General features: G+C 52.1%; 1 protein-coding gene across 1 annotated transcript; it reads left to right on the top strand.

The window, feature by feature from the left end:
• Positions 1–220: 220 nt before the first annotated feature.
• On the top strand, positions 221–27,824 carry LOC137916653 (myosin phosphatase Rho-interacting protein-like; the record flags this gene model as incomplete). Its single annotated transcript, XM_068759623.1, has 13 exons — positions 221–343; positions 3,164–3,241; positions 8,412–8,477; positions 21,903–22,054; positions 22,128–22,212; positions 22,355–22,508; positions 22,624–22,919; positions 22,983–23,065; positions 26,492–26,618; positions 26,945–27,049; positions 27,354–27,410; positions 27,596–27,664; positions 27,735–27,824. Coding segments are annotated over exons 1-13 (1,485 nt in total), but the record flags the coding sequence as incomplete, so codon positions are not given.

Genomic DNA, 27,824 nt, shown 5'->3' with positions numbered 1-27,824 from the left:
TCAGGGCGGGGGGGCCATCACGTTATCGATCCTCGGGCACGCTAGCAGGAGAGTAGCCACCGCTCGCTCCGGAGGGTCCAGGCCGTGGAGCGAAGCGCCGTCACCCCGGACCGAGTGATGGGAAGGCCGGCTCATTGATCTGATATTCGTATTATTGTTTTCCTGAAGATGCGTCGCGGCGCTGCAGGACGAACCCCCCGGAGCGAGGCTAGCCGCTAGCATGGCCTCCGCTAAGGAGAGCCCCTGCAGGAAGTTCCAGGCGAACTTCTTCAACAAGAGCAAATGTCAGAACTGCTTCAAGCCGCGGGAGCTGCACCTGCTGACGGACCAGGACCTGACCCAGGTAGGCGGTGCGGGCGGGGTCACACGGGGTCGCGTGTGGAGAAGCGGCGTGCTCGTGCTCGTGCTCGTGCGTGGTCACTGATGACCTGAAGCTGCAGCTTATAGGCTGAAAGTCAAAGACAACTTGTCCCACCGGTTCAAGTCCCAGCCCAGAGAAGGGCCAGTTTCACCCTCAGAGCACTGCCCTTGAGCAAGGCACCCTGCTCTTCACCCCTAAGCCTCTGCGCATGCTCTGGGGGCGCTGCCCTTGTTCTTTGGGTGTGAACGGTGTGTAACGATGAATCTAATCTGGGCAGCACGGAGACGGTGAGGTTCCCTTTCTAGATGCCGATCAGCGCTTTATCCTGGGATTGATCCCAGACATGAGGCCCGGGTGGGCCGACGGGAACGGCAGCATCCGCCCCGCCTCCGCTGAGACATGCGCATCACGGGTCGGACGGCGAGCCGAGGGCTTCCTGCCCTGGTCCTTTTTAGAGTGATCGTCGCTGTTGCCACGGTTACCTCAAAGGCATTGAGCAGGAAGTTCCGTTGCACAATCAGGGCTATGAGGACAGACCTCCAGCCACGCCCTGCATGAGACCTCATCAGCAGGAAGGTCTCAGGCGTTATGAGGACAGACCTCCAGCCACGCCCTGCATGAGACCTCATCAGCAGGAAGGTCTCAGGCGTTATGAGGACAGACCTCCAGCCACGCCCTGCATGAGACCTCATCAGCAGGAAGGTCTCTGGCGTTATGAGGACAGACCTCCAGCCACGCCCTGCATGAGACCTCATCAGCAGGAAGGTCTCAGGCGTTATGAGGACAGACCTCCAGCCACGCCCTGCATGAGACCCCATCAGCAGGAAGGTCTCTGGCGTTATGAGGACAGACCTCCAGCCACGCCCTGCATGAGACCTCATCAGCAGGAAGGTCTCAGGCGTTATGAGGACAGACCTCCAGCCACGCCCTGCATGAGACCCCATCAGCAGGAAGGTCTCTGGCGTTATGAGGACAGACCTCCAGCCACGCCCTGCATGAGACCGTATCAGCAGGAAGGTCTCAGGCGTAATGAGGACAGACCTCCAGCCACGCCCTGCATGAGACCTCATCAGCAGGACGGTCTCAGGCGTTATGAGGACAGACCTCCAGCCACACCCTGCATGAGACCTCATCAGCAGGAAGGTCTCGGGCGTTATGAGGACAGACCTCCAGCCACGCCCTGCATGAGACCCCATCAGCAGGAAGGTCTCTGGCGTTATGAGGACAGACCTCCAGCCACGCCCTGCATGAGACCTCATCAGCAGGAAGGTCTCAGGCGTTATGAGGACAGACCTCCAGCCACGCCCTGCATGAGACCCCATCAGCAGGAAGGTCTCTGGCGTTATGAGGACAGACCTCCAGCCACGCCCTGCATGAGACCGTATCAGCAGGAAGGTCTCAGGCGTAATGAGGACAGACCTCCAGCCACGCCCTGCATGAGACCTCATCAGCAGGACGGTCTCAGGCATTATGAGGACAGACCTCCAGCCACACCCTGCATGAGACCTCATCAGCAGGAAGGTCTCAGGCGTTATGAGGACAGACCTCCAGCCACGCCCTGCATGAGACCTCATCAGCAGGAAGGTCTCAGGCGTTATGAGGACAGACCTCCAGCCACGCCCTGCATGAGACCTCATCAGCAGGAAGGTCTCAGGCGTTATGAGGACAGACCTCCAGCCACGCCCTGCATGAGACCTCATCAGCAGGAAGGTCTCTGGCGTTATGAGGACAGACCTCCAGCCACGCCCTGCATGAGACCCCATCAGCAGGAAGGTCTCAGGCGTCGGGCTGGTTCCTGCTAGTCGAACCCAAAGGAGAACCAGATCGCTGTTAGAACGCGTAAACAACGGGTGATTAACCCTCGAAAGGAGGGAAGGGAAGAGAAACGGCATGTCGGAAGGACGGTAAACAACCCCTTTGTTCCAGAATAAAAGGTGGGCTGGGGGAGGGGCCGCGCTCAGCCCAAACACATTCCTTCATTTCCCCGGTGAGTTCCAAGGCTGTCGTCACAGAAATGTCTGTCCCCAGAGAGCTGAGATGTTCCTCAGGCTTGGTGACCCCCCCCCCCCCGTAGGAGAAGAGGAGACTATCGGCAGGGGCGGAGCGCAGGGCAAGGAAGGAAGTGTGGGGTCAGGAGGTCAGAGGGGCGTTTCCCAGCTGCTGCTGCACCACGGTCCATCAGAGGTTCTGATGATCCACGGTGGCATCGAGGTTTCATCACTTGCTTCCAGATGTTTTACAGCGTGTACCGTGGAGGCGGGCTGGAGGCGTGAGCTGCGTGACGGTGTAATAGCTGTGTTATTACACCGTTACGCCTGCAGCATGCCGATCGGACTCGTCTTCTGATTGGAAGATGAGAAACGGTGCTAGCTCCACAACGTTGGGACATTGTGTTGGAGACATGATGGTCTTTACACCGTGTGCGTGTCCTCGCTGGGGGCGGGGCTATTTCAGTAACATTCGGTATGTTTTCAAACGGTACCCATCCTGCCTTGAACGGGCCGTTTGCTGTGGTGGTTAGCGAGGACGTGTGTTCTCACCATCGGTCCACCATCGGTCACCGTTTCAGTTTGGATGGCTAAAGGTGGCGTTCCTTTTAACCACGTGGCCGTTTTACCGGTGGCAGGTACCGGTCCACGCAGGTTCAACATGGCGTGTGTAGATTTATGCTCGGCGTGCCGCGACAAGGAGCCGAAGCAGGGTGGGCGTTTCAGCGGCACGGCGAGCACTGGGATTAGATGTTCTGCCCTCTCTCTCTCTCTCCCCCCCTGACTGTTGTTCTGCCCTTCCTCCCCCCCTCAGGCCAAGCCCGTTTACGGTGGATGGCTGTGTTTGGCCCCCGAGGGAACGGACTTTGAGAATCCTCTGCAGCGATCCAGGGTGAGAACATCATGATTATCTGTGTAGGTTCTTCATCAGGTCCATCAAGAAGAGCAACAGAAGGTCAGGGGGGGTGAGCCCCAGCAGCATCATCATCATCCTCACCAGCATCATCATCATCATCCCCACCAGCATCATCCCCACCAGCATCATCATCATCATCCCCACCAGCATCATCATCATCATCCCCACCAGCATCGTCATCATCATCATCATCCCCACCAGCATCATCATCATCCCCACCAGCATCATCATCATCATCATCATCCCCACCAGCATCATCATCATCATCCCCACCAGCATCATCATCATCATCCCCACCATCATCATCATCATCCCCACCAGCATCATCATCATCCCCACCATCATCATCCTCACCATCATCATCATCCTCACCATCATCATCCTCACCATCATCATCATCCTCACCATCATCATCATCATCCTCACCAGCATCATCATCATCCTCACCAGCATCATCATCATCCTCACCAGCATCATCATCATCCTCACCAGCATCATCATCAACCCCACCAGCATCATCATCCTCACCAGCATCATCATCATCCTCACCAGCATCATCATCATCCTCACCAGCATCATCATCATCCTCACCAGCAGCATCATCATCATCATCCCCACCAGCATCATCATCATCCTCACCATCATCATCCTCACCAGCATCATCATCATCATCCTCACCAGCATCATCATCATCATCCTCACCAGCATCATCATCATCATCCCCATCATCATCATCCCCACCAGCATCATCATCGTCACCATCATCATCATCATCCTCACCAGCATCATCATCATCCTCACCAGCATCATCACCATCCTCACCAGCATCATCATCATCATCCTCACCAGCATCATCATCATCCCCACCAGCATCATCATCGTCACCATCATCATCATCATCATCACCAGCATCATCATCACCACCAGCATCATCATCATCATCACCAGCATCATCATCATCCCCACCAGCATCATCATCATCCTCACCATCATCATCCTCACCAGCATCATCATCATCATCCTCACCAGCATCATCATCATCCCCACCAGCATCATCATCATCATCACCAGCATCATCATCATCACCAGCATCATCCCCACCAGCATCATCATCATCACCAGCATCATCCTCACCAGCATCATCATCATCATCCTCACCAGCATCATCATCATCCCCACCAGCATCATCACCATCCCCACCAGCATCATCATCCTCACCAGCATCATCATCATCATCCTCACCAGCATCATCATCATCCCCACCAGCATCATCATCATCCCCACCATCATCATCATCATCCTCACCATCATCATCATCCTCACCATCATCATCCTCACCATCATCATCATCCTCACCATCATCATCATCATCCTCACCAGCATCATCATCATCCTCACCAGCATCATCATCATCCTCACCAGCATCATCATCAACCCCACCAGCATCATCATCATCCTCACCAGCATCATCATCATCCTCACCAGCATCATCATCATCCTCACCAGCATCATCATCATCCTCACCAGCATCATCATCATCCTCACCAGCATCATCATCCTCATCCTCACCAGCATCATCATCATCCTCACCATCATCATCCTCACCATCATCATCCTCACCATCATCATCCTCACCAGCATCATCATCATCATCCTCACCAGCATCATCATCATCATCCTCACCAGCATCATCATCATCATCCTCACCAGCATCATCATCATCATCCCCACCATCATCATCATCCCCACCAGCATCATCATCATCGTCACCATCATCATCATCATCCTCACCAGCATCATCATCATCCTCACCAGCATCATCACCATCCCCACCAGCATCATCATCATCATCACCAGCATCATCACCATCCCCACCAGCATCATCATCATCATCACCAGCATCATCATCACCACCAGCATCATCATCATCATCACCAGCATCATCATCATCCCCACCAGCATCATCATCATCCTCACCATCATCATCATCATCCTCACCAGCATCATCATCATCATCCTCACCAGCATCATCATCATCCCCACCAGCATCATCATCATCATCACCAGCATCATCATCATCATCCCCACCAGCATCATCACCATCCCCACCAGCATCATCACCATCCCCACCAGCATCATCATCATCATCACCAGCATCATCCTCACCAGCATCATCATCATCATCCTCACCAGCATCATCATCCTCACCATCATCATCATCATCCTCAGCATCATCATCATCACCAGCATCATCATCATCATCATCATCACCAGCATCATCATCATCATCCTCACCAGCATCATCATCATCCCCACCATCATCATCATCATCCCCACCACCGGCATCATCATCCCCACCATCATCATCATCATCATCCTCACCAGCATCATCATCATCCTCACCATCATCATCATCATCCTCACCATCATCATCATCACCAGCATCATCATCATCATCCTCACCAGCATCATCATCATCATCCTCACCAGCATCATCATCATCCCCACCATCAGCATCATCATCCCCACCAGCATCATCATCATCATCCCCACCAGCATCATCATCATCCCCACCATCATCATCATCATCCCCACCATCATCATCATCATCCCCACCAGCATCATCATCATCCTCACCAGCATCATCATCATCCCCACCATCATCATCATCATCCTCACCAGCATCATCATCATCATCACCAGCATCATCATCATCATCACCAGCATCATCATCATCATCCTCACCAGCATCATCACCATCATCCTCACCAGCATCATCACCATCATCCTCACCAGCATCATCACCAGCATCATCATCACCAGCATCATCATCACCAGCATCATCATCATCATCCTCACCAGCATCATCATCATCACCACCAGCATCATCGTCATCATCACCAGCATCATCATCATCCCCACCAGCATCATCGTCATCCCCACCAGCATCATCGTCATCCCCACCAGCATCATCGTCATCATCACCAGCATCATCGTCATCATCACCAGCATCATCATCACCACCAGCATCATCATCATCACCAGCATCATCATCATCCCCACCAGCATCATCGTCATCCCCACCAGCATCATCGTCATCCCCACCAGCATCATCGTCATCATCACCAGCATCATCGTCATCATCACCAGCATCATCGTCATCCTCACCAGCATCATCATCGTCATCCTCACCAGCATCATCATCGTCATCTTCACCAGCATCATCATCACCAGCATCATCGTCATCCTCACCAGCATCATCATCATCATCCTCACCAGCATCATCATCATCATCCCCACCAGCATCATCATCATCATCCTCACCAGCATCATCATCATCCCCACCAGCATCATCATCATCCCCACCAGCATCATCATCATCATCCCCACCAGCATCATCATCATCATCCCCACCAGCATCATCATCATCATCCCCACCAGCATCATCATCATCATCCCCACCATCATCATCATCATCCCCGCCATCATCATCATCATCCTCACCATCATCATCTTCATCCTCACCAGCATCATCTTCATCCTCACCAGCATCATCATCATCATCCTCACCAGCATCATCATCATCCTCACCAGCATCATCATCATCATCATCATCATCCCCACCAGCATCATCGTCATCCCCACCAGCATCATCGTCATCCTCACCAGCATCATCGTCATCCTCACCAGCATCATCATCATCATCCTCACCAGCATCATCATCATCATCCCCACCAGCATCATCATCATCATCATCATCCCCACCAGCATCATCGTCATCATCACCAGCATCATCGTCATCCTCACCAGCATCATCATCATCATCCTCGCCAGCATCATCATCACCAGCATCATCATCATCATCCCCGCCAGCATCATCATCATCATCCTCGCCAGCATCATCATCATCCCCACCATCATCATCATCATCCTCACCAGCATCATCATCATCTTCACCATCATCATCATCATCCTCACTATCATCATCACCATCCCCACCAGCATCATCACCAGCATCATCATCATCATCATCATCATCATCATCATCATCATCCCCACCATCATCATCATCATCCCCACCAGCATCATCATTATCATCCCCACCAGCATCATCATCATCATCACCAGCATCATCATCATCCCCACCATCATCATCATCATCCCCACCAGCATCATCATCATCCTCACCAGCATCATCATCATCCTCACCAGCATCATCATCATCATCACCAGCATCATCATCATCATCCCCACCGGCATCATCATCATCATCCCCACCGGCATCATCATCATCATCCCCACCAGCATCATCATCATCATCCCCACCAGCATCATCATCATCATCCCCACCAGCATCATCATCATCACTGGTCTTATTATTATTGATGTGTGTGTGTGTGTGTTTGGTGAACACACACACACACACACACACACACACAAATGAGGTCTTTGATCATCAGACATGTTGCATGAGATCAGGGGCCTCAAGCTCGTTTTCTCCGAGGGCCACATCAGCATTATGGCTGCGCTCAAAGGGCCAGTCGTAAATGTACCTGAATGTAATGTAATGTAAAGCTAGTATAACTACTCCTTAACATGCTGCTAAATAACTGTATTTACTACACACTTAACTAAATTATAAGTATTACATATGCAATTGCATAGTTCTAAAAATATATCGATACCTTATGCTGTAAAAATATCCACCGAGGTTATGTAATCGCCGGCGTCTGTCTGTAATTTGCTCTTCAATATCTCCATTGATTATTGACCGATATTTAGGGAATTTAACACAGTCATGTGGGGGGGGGGGGGGGGGGCTCTATCTCACCACTGAATTTCACCTGGGTCGGATCCAGAATGGAGTCAGCAACAAATATTTAATTTTAACATTAAAACCATTTACAGATTAGAAATCAGTTACAAACACACATCAACTCTGATTCACTTTTACTTTTCAGCATTTTACAAAAACAGATGTCTGCACAAAGCTCTCGCGGGCCACATTGGCCCCCGGGCCTTGAGTTTGACACATATGCATTAGACAAAAACTGAATCTCGCCCCGTCCCTGTATACTTTATGTATTAATACACATTTGTGTTTGTTGCCTTGCGTATTTATTGGAGGTCTTTTTTCTTCCGACAGAAATGGCAGCGGAGATTCTTTGTGCTGTACGAACATGGCTGCCTGCGCTTTGCCTTGGACGAATCGGTAAGTCCTGTCCCCCCTCCAGAGACGTGTCTTCGGTTTAGAGACGTGTCTTCAGTTTAGAGACGCATCCTCAGTTTAGAGACGTGTTCTCAGTTTAGAGACGTGTCCTCAGTTTAGAGACGCGTCTTCAGTTTAGAGACGTGTCCTCAGTTTAGGGACGCGTCTTCGACGTGTCCTCAGTTTAGAGACGTGTCTTCAGTTTAGAGACGCATCCTCAGTTTAAAGACGCGTCCTCAGTTTAGAGACGCGTCTTCAGTTTAGAGACGTGTCCTCAGTTTTAGAGACGCGTCTTCAGTTTAGAGACGTGTCCTCAGTTTAAAGACGCGTCCTCAGTTTAGAGACGCGTCCTCAGTTTAGAGACGCGTCTTCGACGTGTCTTCAGTTTAGAGACGCGTCTTCAGTTTAGAGACGCGTCCTCAGTTTAGAGATGCGTCTTCAGTTTAGAGACGCGTCTTCAGTTTAGAGACGCGTCTTCAGCTTAGAGACGCGTCTTCAGTTTAGAGACGCGTCCTCAGTTTAGAGACGCGTCTTCGACGTGTCTTCAGTTTAGAGACGTGTCCTCAGTTTAGGGACGCGTCTTCGACGTGTCCTCAGTTTAGAGACGTGTCTTCAGTTTAGAGATGTGTCCTCAGTTTAGGGACGCGTCTTTGACGTGTCCTCAGTTTAGAGACGTGTCTTCAGTTTAGAGACGCATCCTCAGTTTAAAGACGCATCCTCAGTTTAGAGACGCGTCTTCAGTTTAGAGACGTGTCCTCAGTTTTAGAGACGCGTCTTCAGTTTAGAGACGTGTCCTCAGTTTAAAGACGTGTCCTCAGTTTAAAGACGCGTCCTCAGTTTAGAGACGCGTCTTCGATGTGTCCTCAGTTTAGAGACGTGTCCTCAGTTTAGAGGCGTGTCCTCAGTTTAAAGACGCGTCCTCAGTTTAGAGACGCGTCTTCAGTTTAGAGACGCGTCCTCAGTTTAGAGACGCGTCCTCAGTTTAGAGACGCGTCTTCAGTTTAGAGACGCGTCTTCAGTTTAGAGACGTGTCCTCAGTTTAGAGACGCGTCTTCAGTTTAGAGACGCGTCTTCAGTTTAGAGACGCGTCCTCAGTTTAGAGACGCGTCTTCGACGTGTCTTCAGTTTAGAGACGCGTCTTCAGTTTAGAGACGTGTCCTCAGTTTAGAGACGTGTCCTCAGTTTAGAGACGTGTCCTCAGTTTAGAGACGCGTCCTCAGTTTAGAGACGCGTCCTCAGTTTAGAGACGCGTCTTCGACGTGTCCTCAGTTTAGAGACGTGTCTTCAGTTTAGAGACGCGTCCTCAGTTTAGAGACGCGTCTTCACTGGATGCCTGAATGAGGTCATGTTGACACAGCAGTAAATAAAGTAACCCACGCTCGATGGATAAATGCCCCGGTGGTGGTTCATGTGAGTTGCACAAAAGGACTATCTTCGGTTATAACATCACAGATACCTACACGTTGCCCCCCCCCTCCCCCCCCGCCGCGTTGTCGTGCGTCACTAGGGGAATGTGACCCGGTCCGGCTGCAGATTAGGCTGCTTGTGTGTAAACAGCGGGGGGGCCACGCACCAGCAGCCGGCCCGGATCAGCGCTGACGTCACGCGTAAAGCAGCTTCCAGTCTCTCTGCGGGACACGCGGCGTCTCCGGTCCAACCTGAGGCGCTGACCCGATAGTGAGCTTGTGATTGGAGGGCCCCTCCAGTTCAACCTGGGGCGCTGACCCGATAGTGAGCTTGTGATTGGAGGGCCCCTCCAGTTCAACCTGGGGCGCTGACCCGATAGTGAGCATGTGATTGGAGGGCCCCTCCAGTTCAACCTGAGGCGCTGACCCGATAGTGAGCATGTGATTGGAGGGCCCCTCCAGTTCAACCTGAGGCGCTGACCCGATAGTGAGCATGTGATTGGAGGGCCCCTCCAGTTCAACCTGGGGCGCTGACCCGATAGTGAGCATGTGATTGGAGGGCCCCTCCAGTTCAACCTGAGGCGCTGACCCGATAGTGAGCATGTGATTGGAGGGCCCCTCCAGTTCAACCTGAGGCGCTGACCCGATAGTGAGCGTGTGATTGGAGGGCCCCTCCAGTTCAACCTGGGGCGCTGACCCGATAGTGAGCATGTGATTGGAGGGCCCCTCCAGTTCAACCTGAGGCGCTGACCCGATAGTGAGCGTGTGATTGGAGGGCCCCTCCAGTTCAACCTGGGGCGCTGACCCGATAGTGAGCTTGTGATTGGAGGGCCCCTCCAGTCCAACCTGAGGCGCTGACCCGATAGTGAGCTTGTGATTGGAGGGCCCCTCCAGTCCAACCTGAGGCGCTGACCCGATAGTGAGCTTGTGATTGGAGGGCCCCTCCAGTCCAACCTGAGGCGCTGACCCGATAGTGAGGGCCCCTCTTTGGTGAAGCTCCTTCTGTCGCCGATGATGACGATGGCAGGAAACGCTGTTGCACCAGTCGACTGCACGTTTCCACGCGCGTTTCCAGAGACACCCAAGCTTGTGTGGAATTGTGTTTTCCTCTCATTGTGACAGTGATTCCAAAATGGCCTCATTGTCCCTCCGTCCTTTCATGCGCTCCGTGAGGCGGGAGCAGCGGGTCGGGGGCGTGGGGCTTTGTGCCGTGGACTCGGAGCAGAGGAGCTCTCCGAAAGCAGAACTTGGTGCTCGTCGTCGTTTGTGCGGTGGAGGTTCATGGACCCTGCTCTGGTGTGGCGGAGGCGTTTACCGGAACCACACCCATCCACTCTTTGTGTTAAAGTCCTTTCATCTCATTATCTCCACTTCTACTGACTATCTGAAAGCATTGCTGGAGTGTCATGAAGTGTATTTCCCCCGTCGGTTCTTGGACGGCGAGCGGCAGCAGGAAGCTTTGAGGCAACGTGCCGCCGTATTTAATTTAGTGCTGTTTGCGGGACATCTCTACATGTATCTGGGGAGACTTGAGATGAAGAATGTCTTTGGCTCAGATCCTCAGTGGGAATGTCTTCTCTCCAACAAAAGAAAGTGTGGGGACATTTGAGTGCTACTCTTTCCTGGATTGTTAGAGCGATGGGATGGGCATGATCTAAGCAGCAAACTCTGCAGTAGTGTGGAATGAGTCGATATTAAATTAGCCAAACATCATTGGGAGCTATTTTGTCAAGGTGTGTTGACACCTAGAATAGAATAGAATATAACAGAAAGCCTTTATCGTCATAGTAGCTACACAATGAGATTAGGAGTGCAGCTCCGTCTGGTGTCTAATAACATAAAATACAAATAAGGGAACATTCAAGTACTTGCAGGATAATTTAAGGTTTAAAGTGGACAGTGCATGCAGAGAGACTGACCAGTATTTAGCATGTTAATAGTATACGTTTGTTATTGCACATAGTGAGTATTTGTGTGTTTGTCCTGTTTAATCCTGATCGGTGTTCAGAGCTCTGATGGCTCTCGGTATAAAACTGTCCCTGAGTCTGTTGGTCCTGCTCTTGTGCAACCTGTAGCGCCACCCGGAGGGCAACAGGTTGAACAAGGTGAGTCCAGGGTGGGAGGAGTCTCTGACGATGTTTGTAGCTCTGCTGAGGTAGCGAGAGGGGGCTCTCTAAAAGGCCACCAGCAGCTTCTCCTCCAGGGGGTTCCTCCTGAGCACCCTCAGGAAGTGGAGTCGCTGCTGGGCCTTCTTCACCACCGCCGTGGTGTTAGCAGACCAGGACAGGTCGTCGGTGATGTGGACCCCAGGAACCTGAATGAGGGGACCCCCTCCACGCCACGCAGACCCCCATGATGGTCAGTGGACCCTCTCCATGCAGCCCCCCATGGTGGTCAGTGGACCCTCTCCACGCAGCCCCCCATGATGGTCAGTGGACCCTCTCCACGCAGCCCCCTATGATGGTCAGTGGAGCCGGGTCTGGGCTGCGCTACGGAAGTCCATGATGAGTTCCTTAGTTTTCGTGGCGTTCAATGAAAGGTTCTTCACCGAGCACCACGCCACCAGTTTACCAACCTCATCTCTGTACCGACTCGTCTCCCCCGAGATGAGCCCAACCACGGTGGTGTCATCAGCGAACCTGATGATGGCGTTGGAGGGATCCGTGCAGTCGTAGGTGTACAGAGAGTACAGGAGCGGACTCAGTACACAGTACAGGAGCGGACTCAGTACACAGTACAGGAGCGGACTCAGTACACAGTACAGGAGCGGACTCAGTACACAGTACAGGAGCGGACTCAGTACACAGTACAGGAGCGGACTCAGTACACAGTACAGGAGCGGACTCAGTACACAGTACAGGAGCGGACTCAGTACACAGTACAGGAGCGGACTCAGTACACAGTACAGGAGCGGACTCAGTACACAGTACAGGAGCGACTCAGTACACAGTACTGGAGCGGACTCAGTACACAGTACAGGAGCGGACTCAGTACACAGTACAGGAGCGACTCAGTACACAGTACTGGAGCGGACTCAGTACACAGTACTGGAGCGGACTCAGTACACAGTACTGGAGCGGACTCAGTACACAGTGCTGGAGCGGACTCAGTACACAGTACTGGAGCGGACTCAGTACACAGTGCTGGAGCGGACTCAGTACACAGTACAGGAGCGGACTCAGTACACAGTACAGGAGCGGACTCAGTACACAGTGCAGGAGCGGACTCAGTACACAGTGCTGGAGCGGACTCAGTACACAGTACAGGAGCGGACTCAGTACACAGTGCTGGAGCGGACTCAGTACACAGTACTGGAGCGGACTCAGTACACAGTGCTGGAGCGGACTCAGTACACAGTACAGGAGCGGACTCAGTACACAGTACTGGAGCGGACTCAGTACACAGTACTGGAGCGGACTCAGTACACAGTGCTGGAGCGGACTCAGTACACAGTACTGGAGCGGACTCAGTACACAGTGCTGGAGCGGACTCAGTACACAGTACAGGAGCGGACTCAGTACACAGTGCTGGAGCGGACTCAGTACACAGTACTGGAGCGGACTCAGTACACAGTGCTGGAGCGGACTCAGTACACAGTACAGGAGCGGACTCAGTACACAGTACTGGAGCGGACTCAGTACACAGTGCAGGAGCGGACTCAGTACACAGTACAGGAGCGGACTCAGTACACAGTGCAGGAGCGGACTCAGTACACAGTGCTGGAGCGGACTCAGTACACAGTGCTGGAGCGGACTCAGTACACAGTGCTGGAGCGGACTCAGTACACAGTACTGGAGCGGACTCAGTACACAGTGCTGGAGCGGACTCAGTACACAGTGCTGGAGCGGACTCAGTACACAGTACTGGAGCGGACTCAGTACACAGTGCTGGAGCGGACTCAGTACACAGTGCTGGAGCGGACTCAGTACACAGTGCTGGAGCGGACTCAGTACACAGTGCTGGAGCGGACTCAGTACACAGTACTGGAGCGGACTCAGTACACAGTGCTGGAGCGGACTCAGTACACAGTACTGGAGCGGACTCAGTACACAGTGCTGGAGCGGACTCAGTACACAGTACAGGAGCGGACTCAGTACACAGTGCTGGAGCGGACTCAGTACACAGTACAGGAGCGGACTCAGTACACAGTGCTGGAGCGGACTCAGTACACAGTGCTGGAGCGGACTCAGTACACAGTGCTGGAGCGGACTCAGTACACAGTGCTGGAGCGGACTCAGTACACAGTGCTGGAGCGGACTCAGTACACAGTACAGGAGCGGACTCAGTACACAGTACTGGAGCGGACTCAGTACACAGTGCAGGAGCGGACTCAGTACACAGTGCAGGAGCGGACTCAGTACACAGTACTGGAGCGGACTCAGTACACAGTGCTGGAGCGGACTCAGTACACAGTACTGGAGCGGACTCAGTACACAGTGCTGGAGCGGACTCAGTACACAGTACAGGAGCGGACTCAGTACACAGTACAGGAGCGGACTCAGTACACAGTGCTGGAGCGGACTCAGTACACAGTGCTGGAGCGGACTCAGTACACAGTGCTGGAGCGGACTCAGTACACAGTACTGGAGCGGACTCAGTACACAGTGCTGGAGCGGACTCAGTACACAGTGCTGGAGCGGACTCAGTACACAGTACAGGAGCGGACTCAGTACACAGTGCTGGAGCGGACTCAGTACACAGTACTGGAGCGGACTCAGTACACAGTACAGGAGCGGACTCAGTACACATCCTTGAGGGGAGCCGGTGTTGAGTGTGACGGTGGGGGAGAGGTGGGAGCCGAGTCTGACCCTTTGTGTGCGGTCAGACAGGAAGTCCTTAATCCAGGTGCAGATGGAGGTGGAGAGTCTAACCGTTAAAATGTCCGGTATTATCGTGTTGAACGCTGAACTGTAGTCCACAAAAAGCATCCTCACGTAGTGCCCCCGGTGGTCCAGGTGACTCGGTGCAGTGTGAAGCGCCGTGGCGATGACATCATCAGTGGAGCGGTTTGCTCTGTAGGTGAGTAGGTGGGGGTCCAGAGTGGGGGGGAGTGCGTCTGATGCAGAGCGACTTGTCACCTGGTGTTGGCTCGACGCCCGTAACCTCTGGCCTGTTTGACCAAACAACAACAACAACAGTGTGTGTGTGTGTGTGTGTGTGTGTGTGTGTGTGTGTGTGTGTGTGTGTGAGGATCACCTCATCTTGACCCAGAAGTGCTAAACATGTCTGGTGTCATTGTTGTGTCATCATCTCGTTTGATGTCGGCTCTCTTATCACAGCGTCATACTCAGAGGTGATGGAATAAAATAGATTGAATCAAACGGGTTTTCCCATATCTGTGATGGGTCTGGAGGGAGCGGTGAAGTCATCTCCTCTTCTTCACCCAGGACATAGCAGGGTGCAGCGGCCTCTCAGAGCCCAGCTGTTTTCATCATGAGGAAAGATGCTCTCCCATTTAAGCAGCATTCCTCCTCCAATGTCCTTATTTGGTGAACTGCAGTGAGCTTGCGGAGAGAGAGCCGGAGGACGGGCGCTCGTAGCCCCTGAACGCCACGGAGGAAACGTCAGATACGTCCCAGACCCAGACATTCCACACACGGGCTGGCCCGTTGCGTTCACACGCAGACAACGGTTCATCGTTTTAGATCACAGGGAATCTGGCTTTTCTGTAAGCACAGAAACGGTGTGACCGCCCTGGACGCTGAGTTTAAGGTTAAAAGGTCAATGACCGTGAGAACTCACCGGAGGAGGGGCCAGAGCTGCTTTCCGACATCGATGACCGGCAGCATGCTCTGCTCTGGGTCCATGCTTTCTCTGGACGTATATCCATTGAGCTGACTGTGAATACGGTTCGGCTAACTCTAAAGCTGGCTCCGCTGCATATGTCATGTCGTTTTTTATCATCTTGGAGTTCACCATTGGACCATGTGCTTGTCATCTCTTCTTCATATTAGTATTTTTGTCTGGCTTAGGGAGGTGGAGATGAAGATGCTGAGGTTCTCCTTTAGTGTCCAGGTTGGATAGCATTAGAAATGAGACAATAAGAGGGACAGTGAAGGTTAGACGTTTTGGAGACAAGGTCAGAGAGACCAGACTTGGACGGTTTGGACATGTCCAGAGGAGAGACGGGGACTATTCAATTCAATTCAGTTTTATTTATGTAGCGCCAGATCACAACAGAAAGTCATCTCAAGGACTTTACAGGATTAGCAGGGAAACACAGAACCCAACTTGACCCACAAGAGCAAGAACTTTGGCAATGGAGGCAAGAAAAAACTTCCCTTTAACAGGCAGAAACCTTGGACAGAACCTAGGCTCATGGTGGACGGACATCTGTCTGACCGGCTGGGTTGAGAGATGGAGAGAGAGGGAATGGCAGATCGGAGGACCTCAAACTAGTCCTCTAGTCCCAGTGCGACTATACCGGTAGAAGGATGCTGAGGATGGAACTGCCAGGGAACAGGACTAGAGGACGACCCAGGAGAAGAGACATGGACGTAGTGAGGGAGGACATGAGAGTGGCTGGTGTTGGGGAGGGCGATGCAAAGGACAGGACTAGAGGGCGACCCAGGAGAAGAGACATGGACGTAGTGAGGGAGGACACGAGAGTGGCTGGTGTTGGGGAGGACGATGCAAAGGACGGGGTGAAGTGGAGAAGGTTGGGTTGCTGTGGCGACCCCTCACGGGACAAGAGTACAGTACAGTAGAAGTCTCCTGCTGATTGTTCTCTTTTGGAGTTGTAGTGGGTTTTATCGACTCTCTCGTCATTCCAGCACAATGGCAGACATCTCAAGAGAAAACCTAAACTAAAAATAGTCAGCCCAAGGAAGACCGGGAAAACTGGAGGTGTTGAAATCAATCCCACAACAATTGATTTGTGCTTGAATGGTAACCTTGGCAGAACTATTGTCTGTTTTGGTACCGGTAGCCGAGGGCGGTTTCCACCTAACAACGCCATCTACTGCAGAAAGCTCACCCTTCAGCCCTTTTGCTGCACGTTGTCTCTACTTGATCCCACCCATTGAATATATAGACAAAACCATTTCAGTGTTTTTGTTCCCCAATCATCCTCATACTATAAGAATGCTGCTGCTGAGTTAGCGGTTATTTTCCCCACTCGTCACTTATGGTAAGAAGAGCTAGCAATCCACGTTTCAGCTACGAATGCAACTAACAAGTATTCTCATTATTGCTTAATCATGTAGAGCATCAGAGTCTCTGTAGAGCTTCAGAGTCTGTAGATCAGTCTCTGTAGAGCATCAGAGTCTGTAGATCAGTCTCTGTAGAGCTTCAGAGTCTGAAGATCAGTCTCTGTAGAGCATCAGAGTCTGTAGATCAGTCTCTGTAGAGCTTCAGAGTCTGTAGATCAGTCTCTGTAGAGCATCAGAGTCTGTAGATCAGTCTCTGTAGAGCTTCAGAGTCTGTAGATCAGTCTCTGTAGAGCATCAGAGTCTGAAGATCAGTCTCTGTAGAGCATCAGAGTCTGTAGATCAGTCTCTGTAGAGCTTCAGAGTCTGTAGATCAGTCTCTGTAGAGCATCAGAGTCTGTGTGTATCAGTCTCTGTAGAGCTTCAGAGTCTGTAGATCAGTCTCTGTAGAGCATCAGAGTCTGTAGATCAGTCTCTGTAGAGCTTCAGAGTCTGTAGATCAGTCTCTGTAGAGCATCAGAGTCTGTGTGTATCAGTCTCTGTAGAGCTTCAGAGTCTGTAGATCAGTCTCTGTAGAGCATCAGAGTCTGTAGATCAGTCTCTGTAGAGCATCAGAGTCTGTAGATCAGTCTCTGTAGAGCTTCAGAGTCTGTAGATCAGTCTCTGTAGAGCATCAGAGTCTGTAGATCAGTCTCTGTAGAGCTTCAGAGTCTGTAGATCAGTCTCTGTAGAGCATCAGAGTCTGTGTGTATCAGTCTCTGTAGAGCTTCAGAGTCTGTAGATCAGTCTCTGTAGAGCATCAGAGTCTGTAGATCAGTCTCTGTAGAGCATCAGAGTCTGTAGATCAGTCTCTGTAGAGCTTCAGAGTCTGTAGATCAGTCTCTGTAGAGCTTCAGAGTCTGTAGATCAGTCTCTGTAGAGCATCAGAGTCTGTAGATCAGTCTCTGTAGAGCTTCAGAGTCTGTAGATCAGTCTCTGTAGAGCATCAGAGTCTGTGTGTATCAGTCTCTGTAGAGCTTCAGAGTCTGTAGATCAGTCTCTGTAGAGCATCAGAGCCTGTAGATCAGTCTCTGTAGAGCATCAGAGTCTGTAGATCAGTCTCTGTAGAGCATCAGAGCCTGTAGATCAGTCTCTGTAGAGCATCAGAGTCTGTAGATCAGTCTCTGTAGAGCTTCAGAGTCTGTAGATCAGTCTCTGTAGAGCTTCAGAGTCTGTAGATCAGTCTCTGTAGAGCTTCAGAGTCTCTGTAGAGCTTCAGAGTCTCTGTAGAGCATCAGAGTCTCTGCAGAGCGACAGAGTCTGTAGATCAGTCTCTGTAGAGCATCAGAGTCTGTGTGTATCAGTCTCTGTAGAGCTTCAGAGTCTGTAGAGCATCAGAGTCTGTGTGTATCAGTCTCTGTAGAGCATCAGAGTCTGTAGAGCATCAGAGTCTGTAGATCAGTCTCTGTAGAGCTTCAGAGTCTGTAGATCAGTCTCTGTAGAGCTTCAGAGTCTCTGTAGAGCTTCAGAGTCTCTGTAGAGCTTCAGAGTCTCTGTAGAGCATCAGAGTCTCTGCAGAGCGACAGAGTCCCTGGACTTCTTTCTTCGGAGCACAGCTGTAGAAGGGGATCAGTCAGAAACACAACAATGGCTGCAGTTGGAGCGGTAGGATTACCAGCGTACTACCTGTGTGCCCAGGTTTAAGATCCTCTGTTAGTAGTTACCGCTTCGTTCGTGCGACCACAGGATGAGGCGAGCCCCCGTCTTAGCTCTGATGATATGATCGCCTCATTTATTCCAGTAGGTGTTGGTCAGGTTCAAACTCGGCTAAACTCGCATTCATTGTGATGGTTAAAATAGAGTTCCTTTTCCAGATGAGTATTGAATGGGTTGGTTACGAAGAGAAAGGAGGATGGTCGCCGTATCGTCTGTTGATGTCTACAGACAAATGGAAATGATGTACAAAAGACCAAACTCGGTAATCCTCTCTATTGATTCTAGGGTCATTGACCTTACTGGCCCGACATCACAACGAAGCAATAAGAGCCCGATGGGGTGCATGCTCGAACGGCGGAAACATCGGCACCGCCGGAAGAAAAGTAGAGAATAGAGTAGAATAGAAAGCCTTTATCGTCATGGCATAGTAGCTACACAATGAGATTAGGAGTGCAGCGCCATCTGGTGTCTAATAACAACATAAAATACAAATGATTAAAAAAAGAGGACAAGCTGTGTAAAATACAGAAATCTATACAAGCAAGGTGTGTGGTTGGTGTTTGAAAAGAAAAACCATAGCTGAGTAGAGCGACGCCCCCCCCCCCCATTACTGAGTCGCTCACTCACCAACCCGCAACTCCGTTTCACGATGGTGAAACGCAAGTTCAGGAAATGTCAGACGCAAAAGCAGAAGTTCTCGCTATGGAGCCTCCATTAATGGTCGTTCTGGTCCCGCATTGTGATCCTACCGAGCCTCACTAACATACTCATCTGGCCACAAGTTGCAGCGTACTGCATGTTCCCACATGAAAACACTCTGGATCAAATATTTTGGTGTCTTTCTCCTGGAAGGAATTCATCCACAGTGTCAGAATCCTAAAGTGTGATGCAGCGTAATTACCATATTTGGCAGCCTCCGTGGGTCTACAGGCAGTTCTTAATAAAGCTGGTTCTGCATGCGGTGACCTTAAAAGGAGCTGGGAATAGACCCAGCACCTGTTTTACATCTGCAGCAGACATAGTCCAGCAAAGGCCGGTAAGAGGACCGCAGGTCCAAATCCTAATCTGTTTGTTATGCTGACATGGAAAAGCTATGAAGGTGATGGAGTTCAAGGAAAATTCAATTCAGTTTTATTTCTATAGCGCCAGATCACAACAGGAAGTCACCTCAAGGCACTTTACAGGATTGGTCCCCAACCCTTTTCCTGCCACGGGCCGGGGGGGGGGTGTATAATTACATTTAAAAAGAGGAATATAATCTTAGTAATAAACTTTATTATGCACTTGCAATAACTATTAAATAAATATTTAATAGTTACACAATATCTACTCACCATAAATTGTTGTCCCAATAATTACTTCTGTCCTTCATGGTTCTTTGTTTCATAAATTCCACATTCTTGTCTTTTAATCCGGGTTCTTGTTTTTTAATCCGGGTTCTTGTCTTGTAATCCGGGTTCTGGTCTTTTAATCCGGGTTCTTGTTTTTTAATCCGGGTTCTGGTCTCAATGTGCCGAAGCAGGTTTTAACCCTTCATTGCTCGTTAACGGAGCGAATCAGCTGTTGATACCCGAGTTTTAAGTCTTAGTCCTGGTTTCTCTTCTTGGAGGTCATCACCTCCTCTTCTTCCCCCTCTTCTTCCTCCTCAGTTAGACTTTTTTCCTTAGCAAAGAAGCTCTCCAAAGACTTTTGTTTCTTTTTATTAATTTTTGCGAGTTCTCGGTTGGTTTTTCTAGCAACGTATCAAGAGGCGATTGTTACGTTGGAGAAAATCCGGTTGTTTTTCAAAATAAAACACCTTTTAGACGCTAATAGTTGATACAACGGAAATTGTTCTTTGTTTGCGGCCCGGTAACAAATGCCTCACGGACCGGTACCGGGCTGCTGCCCGGTGGTTGGGGACCCCTGCTTTACAGGATTAGCAGGGAAACACAGAACCCAACTTGACCCACAAGAGCAAGAACTTTGGAGACGAAGGCAAGGAAAAACTTCCCTTTAACAGGCAGAAACCTTGGACAGAACCTAGGCTCATGGTGGACGGACATCTGTCTGGACCGGTTGATAGATAGAGAGTGAGAGAGAGAGAGAGAGAGAGGTCAGAGGATAGTCAAAAACAAGGAGATGGATGGGAAGACGGAGCAGGAGCAGACAAAAACAAAATGCTAATGCTAGCGATATAAAGCTGTAAATGCTAATGCTAGCGATATAAATGCTAATGCTAGCGATATAAAGCTATAAATGCTAATGCCAGCGACGTGGACATCAGCGTTGAGGGACACAGGTCCAGGTTCTGCAGCACCACGGACAGAAGGACCTGAAAGAGAGAGAGGGACAAACAGAGGGAGAGAGAGAACAAGACTACAGGAAGAGAGAGAGAGATTACTCACATATATTTATAACATGAATAATCAGATAAAGGGGGAGGAGCTCGGTGTGTCATGATGTTAAGCCACCAATGCTGACTAATGACAGCATATTGATTATATTGATTACTGCATCGATTAACTATTAGATAGATAGATAGGTTTTTATTGGTCCCCGTAGGGAAATCTATCTTTCTTCACTGACTGAACATCAACAACATCACAAACAACAACCAATAATAATAAACCACATGGGACACAATATTCAGAAAACAAAGACGACGCAGTAACAGACAGTAACAGACAGGCCGATCGGCGAGGTCGACTGATCGGGGCAGCTGTGACCGCGGGCGACGGGCTTTTCCTAACATTTGTTACAAAGGAAAGTCTTTAGTCTACTCTCGGACACAGGTTCTGGCTTCGTGCTGTAGAATGCAGGAACGCCGGTTCTTCGCCAGCCAAACCCAAAGTACCTCTGCTGCCGTCTCCCCTTCTCACTTGTTTGCAACGACTGAAGCATTTGCCTCATTTGCATGCTAATCCAATGATGAAAAGCTAAATGTGCACCTGCCCTACGATCAGGGTTTGTAGCTCAGGTGTAGCACGTTCACCTTTGTTACGTTGTCCTTCCGCGGCGCTTTCCGTGTACATCTTGAGGCTTTTGAACGCTAGCTGAGTTTGTGTACACGCCATGCTTGGGGTTGTGTTAACGCTAGCTGAGTTTGTGTACACGCCATGCTTGGGGTTGTGTTCAATGACCAGGCCCAGCTTTCATTGACTCTAACGGAGTAATCGGTGATGCTGTGTCTCCTCCAGCCGAGCACGCTGCCTCAGGGCACGGTGAACATGAACCTCTGCGTGGACGTCATAGACGCAGAGCCCAAGACTGGCCAGAAGAACTCCCTGTGCATAAGCACCCCTGACCAGGAGTATTTCATTAGGGGGGAGAATAAGGAGATCATCAATGGGTAAGTTCTATGTCAATAGGTTGGATAGTTTTGGGTGTGGAGACATGTCAGACATGCTGTTGTCTACCTCTAGGTGGAGTGAACAGCTGGTGGTATACCCCCGAACCAACAAGCAGAACCAGAAGAAGAAGCGTAAAGTGGAGCCGACCACCTCACAGGTAATAAAGACGCCTGAACCTGAGGTCGGGTTCGTGTTGTTGTTTTTGATCAGCTTGTTCTGGTCTGCTATCTAGCGGGGAGTCCGGCCCCCGGTTACAGGACGCTGTAAACCAGGTGATTCTTCATTCATACATCCTCTAGGAACCGGGCCCAGCCAAGGTAGCAGTGACTGGTTCTGGTATCCCGGATGCTGAGAAGGTCCCAGACTCGAGCTCCATCATCTGGCAGGAGGAGCTGAACCAGAGGGAGGCTGACGGGGCTGCTGTGTGGGCTGCATCTGACCTGCCCCCCACAGGTAAGGGGGGTGTTACAAAATATATTTGAAGTGAATAAAATACAGCTGGATGAATAAGATGGTGTCCGGTTAACTAAATGTGAATGAGGTGTTCTGCGGCTCTTCTGTGGTCCAGGTGAGGGGGCCTCTGTGACGCAGGGCTCCGACACTGGATCAGTGAATGGTGATGAAGTCGACCAGGGAGGTCTGGCACTGCACAGCTCCGCCCCCCAGGCCCACGGTGACCTGCGATCCCCAACAGGCTCCTGCTCCAGTTTGGGGGGCGTTCCCCGATGCTTGTCGCCTGCACCCAGCGACCCGTTCCCCTCGGGTAGCTCCCTGCTCTCTAACGGCTCTCACATCAGCGGCTCGGTCAGCTCGCTGGACTCGGACGCCAGCGGCAGCACGGTGACCAGCACCGACAGCCACCCAGCCAACCAGAGAGGTGGCCACGCCCTCAGCCATCACGACGCCCCTCGGTCTCGACGGCTGGAGGCCGAGGCCAGAAAGGCGGAGAAGAGGGGCCGGTTCCGGAGCCCTGACAGGCAGGAGAGGGAGGCCGTCCTGAGCCCAGAGAGGTCAGTGCCTCTAAATAGCCACCCCAAGCTCCACGGGGGGTCTGGGGTGGCTTTTACGGCCCGCTCGCAGGTTAACGTTGTGATTGGTCCACAGATATTTCTGCCCTCGCAATTCTAGTATTGGCGGCCAAATAGTTCCTGCAGCGCCGGTTCGGTTCCCCGCCTTGGATCGTGTTTCCTCACGTAAATAAAATGTCCAAAGTCCGACACACACAGGTTCTAGGTTGAGGAGCGGTACGAAGTGTGTTGTGTGGGCTGACCCATGCCCCCCCCCCCCCCCCCTGTCCTTTCCATTCATTAATCTGGTGTTGTTGGTAAGGACGTCTCCGGCCTCAACAGTGGGTGAGGGTCCGCCCCCCCGGCCTAAAGGCAGCGCTGGCCCACCTGAGCCGCTCTGGTGCTTGCGTGGGGGCGGCCTGTCCCAGCTCCTTATGTCAGCGGACTGGGACCGCGGCTCCATTTATCGCCTCGGTTACCCGTTTCCGGATGACCTCTGATAGCAGCTCCTCTTCTCAGACCTCCTTCAAGAGCGAATCAGGATGGAGGTGTCGCCCGGCCCAGCTCCTCTTTCCGTTCTCCTTTGCTGCTACGCTGAAACAAGATGGGGGGCGATGCAGGACTTCAGTCCGTTTGCTCTGAGCAGTGAAAGGTGGTCCAGCCCGTCCCTTTAAAGGGCCGGTGCTTCGGCTGTAGTCCCCAAATAAGGACGACGTTGGAGCAAAAAGAATGGCAGGATTTCCCCCTGCCTCCCACCTCCCCCCCCCCGGCGTGGTGCTCGGTGAAGAACCTTCCACTGAACACCACGAAAACCAAAGAACTCATCATGGACTTCCGTAGCCCGGCCCAGACCCCCGCTGACCATCATGGGGGTCTGCGTGGCGTGGAGGGGGTCCACTGACCATCATGGGGGTCTGCGTGGCGTGGAGGGGGTCCCCTCATTCAGGTTCCTGGGGTCCACATCACCGACGACCTGTCCTGGTCTGCTAACACCACGGCGGTGGTGAAGAAGGCCCAGCAGCGACTCCACTTCCTGAGGGTGCTCAGGAGGAACCACCTGGAGGAGAAGCTGCTGGTGACCTTCTAGAGAGCCCCCTGGAGAGCATCCTGGGTACTGCATCACGGCGTGGTACTGCATCACGGCGTGGTACTGCATCACGGCGTGGTACTGCATCAGACTGTGGTACTGCACCACGGCGTGGTACTGCATCACGGCGTGGTACTGCATCACGGCGTGGTACTGCATCACGGCGTGGTACTGCATCACGGCGTGGTACTGCATCACGGCGTGGTACTGCATCACGGCGTGGTACTGCATCACGGCGTGGTACTGCATCACGGCGTGGTACTGCATCACGGCGTGGTACTGCATCACGGCGTGGTACTGCATCACGGCGTGGTACTGCATCACGGCGTGGTACTGCATCAGACTGTGGTACTGCATCACGGCGTGGTACTGCATCACGGCGTGGTACTGCATCACGGCGTGGTACTGCATCACGGCGTGGTACTGCATCACGGCGTGGTACTGCATCACGGCGTGGTACTGCATCACGGCGTGGTACTGCATCACGGCGTGGTACTGCATCACGGCGTGGTACTGCATCACGGCGTGGTACTGCATCACGGCGTGGTACTGCATCACGGCGTGGTACTGCATCACGGCGTGGTACTGCATCACGGCGTGGTACTGCATCACGGCGTGGTACTGCATCACGGCGTGGTACTGCATCACGGCGTGGTACTGCAGAGAGTGATCAACACAGCCCAGAAGATCACCGGCTGCTCTCTGCCCCTAAACAATAGAACTACTCACCGTGTGTACTAAACAATAGAACTACTCACCGTGTGTACTAAACAATAGAACTACTCACCGTGTGTACTAAACAATAGAACTACTCACCGTGTGTACTAAACAATAGAACTACTCACCGTGTGTACTAAACAATAGAACTACTCACCGTGTGTACTAAACAATATAACTAACTACTCACCGTGTGTACTAAACAATAGAACTACTCACCGTGTGTACTAAACAATAGAACTACTCACCGTGTGTACTAAACAATAGAACTACTCACCGTGTGTACTAAACAATAGAACTACTCACCGTGTGTACTAAACAATATAACTAACTACTCACCGTGTGTACTAAACAATAGAACTACTCACCGTGTGTACTAAACAATAGAACTACTCACCGTGTGTACTAAACAATATAACTAACTACTCGCCGTGTGTACTAAACAATAGAACTACTCGCCGTGTGTACTAAACAATAGAACTACTCACCGTGTGTACTGACTAATGTATACTTTTACTGCATGCAAAGTACTGGACAATCTCTGCATGCACTGTTTATCACTTTAAATTTGTGTCGTTTTTTATTACTTGACTTTATTAATTTTATTACTAAATTTCACGCTGTTACTAAAGGCCAGAGGGGGCAGCGCTCCTAACCTCATTGTGTAGCGACGATACAAGAAAGGCTTTCTCTCTAAAGCAGGCTTCTTGACGTGCGGCTCTGCCAGGTTTTGTCTTTGCATGTATATATATATATATATATGTGTATATATGTATCTATAGGAAGCAGCCTCTCAGGAGGACAGATGAAGTCCCGTTGGCTGTTAGTGAAGCCCCACATCCTATCGCCAGCGTCAGGCACACGGTGCACGTTGAGCTTCCTGTAAGCCAGCGGCCCCCAACCAGCGGCCCCCAACCAGCGGCCCCCAACCAGCGGCCCCCAACCAGCGGCCCCCAACCAGCGGCCCCCAACCAGCGGCCCCCAACCAGCGGCCCCCAACCAGCGGCCCCCAACCAGCGGCCCCCAACCAGCGGCCCCCAACCAGCGGCCCCCAACCAGCGGCCCCCAACCAGCGGCCCCCAACCAGCGGCCCCCAACCAGCGGCCCCCAACCAGCGGCCCCCAACCAGCGGCCCCCAACCAGCGGCCCCCAACCAGCGGTCCCCAACCAGGGGCCCCCAACCAGCGGCCCCCAACCAGCGGCCCCCAACCAGCGGCCCCCAACCAGGGGCCCCCAACCAGCGGTACCGCTGTAAAGGACTCGGGACATCTGTAATGTGCGATGTCTGCAGGCCTTGCTCGTTGCTGCTGCTGGTGCAGGGCGTAGCGCAGGGCATCGAGCACCTGAAGCCAGCAAAGGATGGAAGGGATGAAGGTCATTTGGGTGATTAGAGGTTTGGTTGCTATGGTGACCGTTATCATAACTATGCATTCGTGGGGCTTGTTCCTTATCCTCCGCCTGCCGGTCATTGATCGTCCTGGTTCTTTAGGTTTGGTGGAAGCTCAAACGGGGCGTCGTTTCCTGGTTTGCCTGACAACGTGTCACTAAGGACTCGGTGTCATCACAGGAGCAGATGAGTAGCATGTAGCCGATGCTAAGTGGACTGTTGCTATCTGTGTGTGCAGTCGCTCTGGCGTCATTGAGAAGTTGGAGGCCTTGGAGCTGGAGAATCCAGAGAAAATGGAGGTGGAGGAGCCGGTAAGGGGCGGAGCCAGGCAGGGCCGCAGTGAGCACAGACGCTTCCAGAGCGAGGTAACGTGTGTCCGACTCCCGTCTTCAGGCATCACTGTCCTGTCTGTTTTACTTCATGTCCCGTTTCCGCTTTGTGGTGGGAATCCACTGGTCCTTGTGGTTCCCCCACCCCACCCCCATTGAAGCCCAGGCGTGATGGGCACGCCCCTCACACCATCAGTGTTTGCTTGTCATTGGTCCAGTGCGTTGAGATGATCCTCGTGCAACAAGCTGTGGTTGCCATGACATCCATGCACACCCAAACGGAGTTAGATGTTCTTGAGCTGCACTGCCCCCCCCCCGATCATTTGCTATTAGGCATGCAAGGCTTCGTGTGTGTCGTCTAGGAGCAGAGGCCCGATGTGGGGCAGGGTCTGGATTTCCCCCCCACCCTGCCACCTCTGAGGAGAGCCAAGTCTCTGGACAGAAGGACCACCGACTCCGTCATGACGGTGAGCGTAGAACCTCGGGTTGTTCGTTGGACCAGCGTGGGGCGGGTGCCTGACTCTAGAGTAGAACAGAACGCTTTACTGTCGTTTAGTGGCTGCACGACGTTCTGCTGGGTCCGGGTCGGCGCTCTGCGGGGTCGTCTGCTGTTGGATAACCCAGTTTGAAGCCTTATCACTGGGAGGCGGGTCGCAGACTGGCCTCTGTGTGTCCTTTGGGGGGGGCAGCATGTCTCGTGTTCCTGGGGGCGTTGGGCTTTGGGCGCCTCTGAACTGCAGGTTGAGGCTTTTCCTGTCGTTTCTCTTCCAGCCGGATTTGCTGAACTTCAAGAAGGGCTGGATGGTGAAGCTGGAGGCACAAGGCCAGGTTAGCATGAACAGCTAGGTGACGAACGCGTTCCGGTTCTGGTCGCTAGCACGGTGAGTGACGGGGCGGCGCCTCCAGAGAGCTCCGGTGGACTCGGGAGACGGGGTCCTGGTTTACCGATGTGAAGGGACGCTTCGCATCGGTAGCTGTCCCACCCTCTGTGTTGCTTCCTGTCTTTGCTGCAGTGGAGGAAATACTGGTTTGTTTTGACGGACCGCAGCCTGAGGTACTACAAGGACTCGGTAGCCGAGGAGGTGAGCTCGTCTGTCCTCCACAGCGCTTGGGTCTTTGCTTGGCCCGGGTCTCATCCGTGCTTCACTTCAGGCGTCAGAGCTGGACGGTGAGATGGACCTGTCCTCCTGCTGCAGTGTAACCGAGTACCAGGCTCAGCGCAACTACGGCTTCCAGATACAC

The sequence above is a fragment of the Brachionichthys hirsutus genome, unplaced genomic scaffold (genome assembly GCF_040956055.1).
Source record: "Brachionichthys hirsutus isolate HB-005 unplaced genomic scaffold, CSIRO-AGI_Bhir_v1 contig_1132, whole genome shotgun sequence".
NCBI classification, from domain to species: domain Eukaryota; kingdom Metazoa; phylum Chordata; class Actinopteri; order Lophiiformes; family Brachionichthyidae; genus Brachionichthys; species Brachionichthys hirsutus.
The sequence above is the reverse complement of the archived record's forward strand: the minus strand, read 5'-3'. Positions and strand labels throughout refer to the sequence as shown.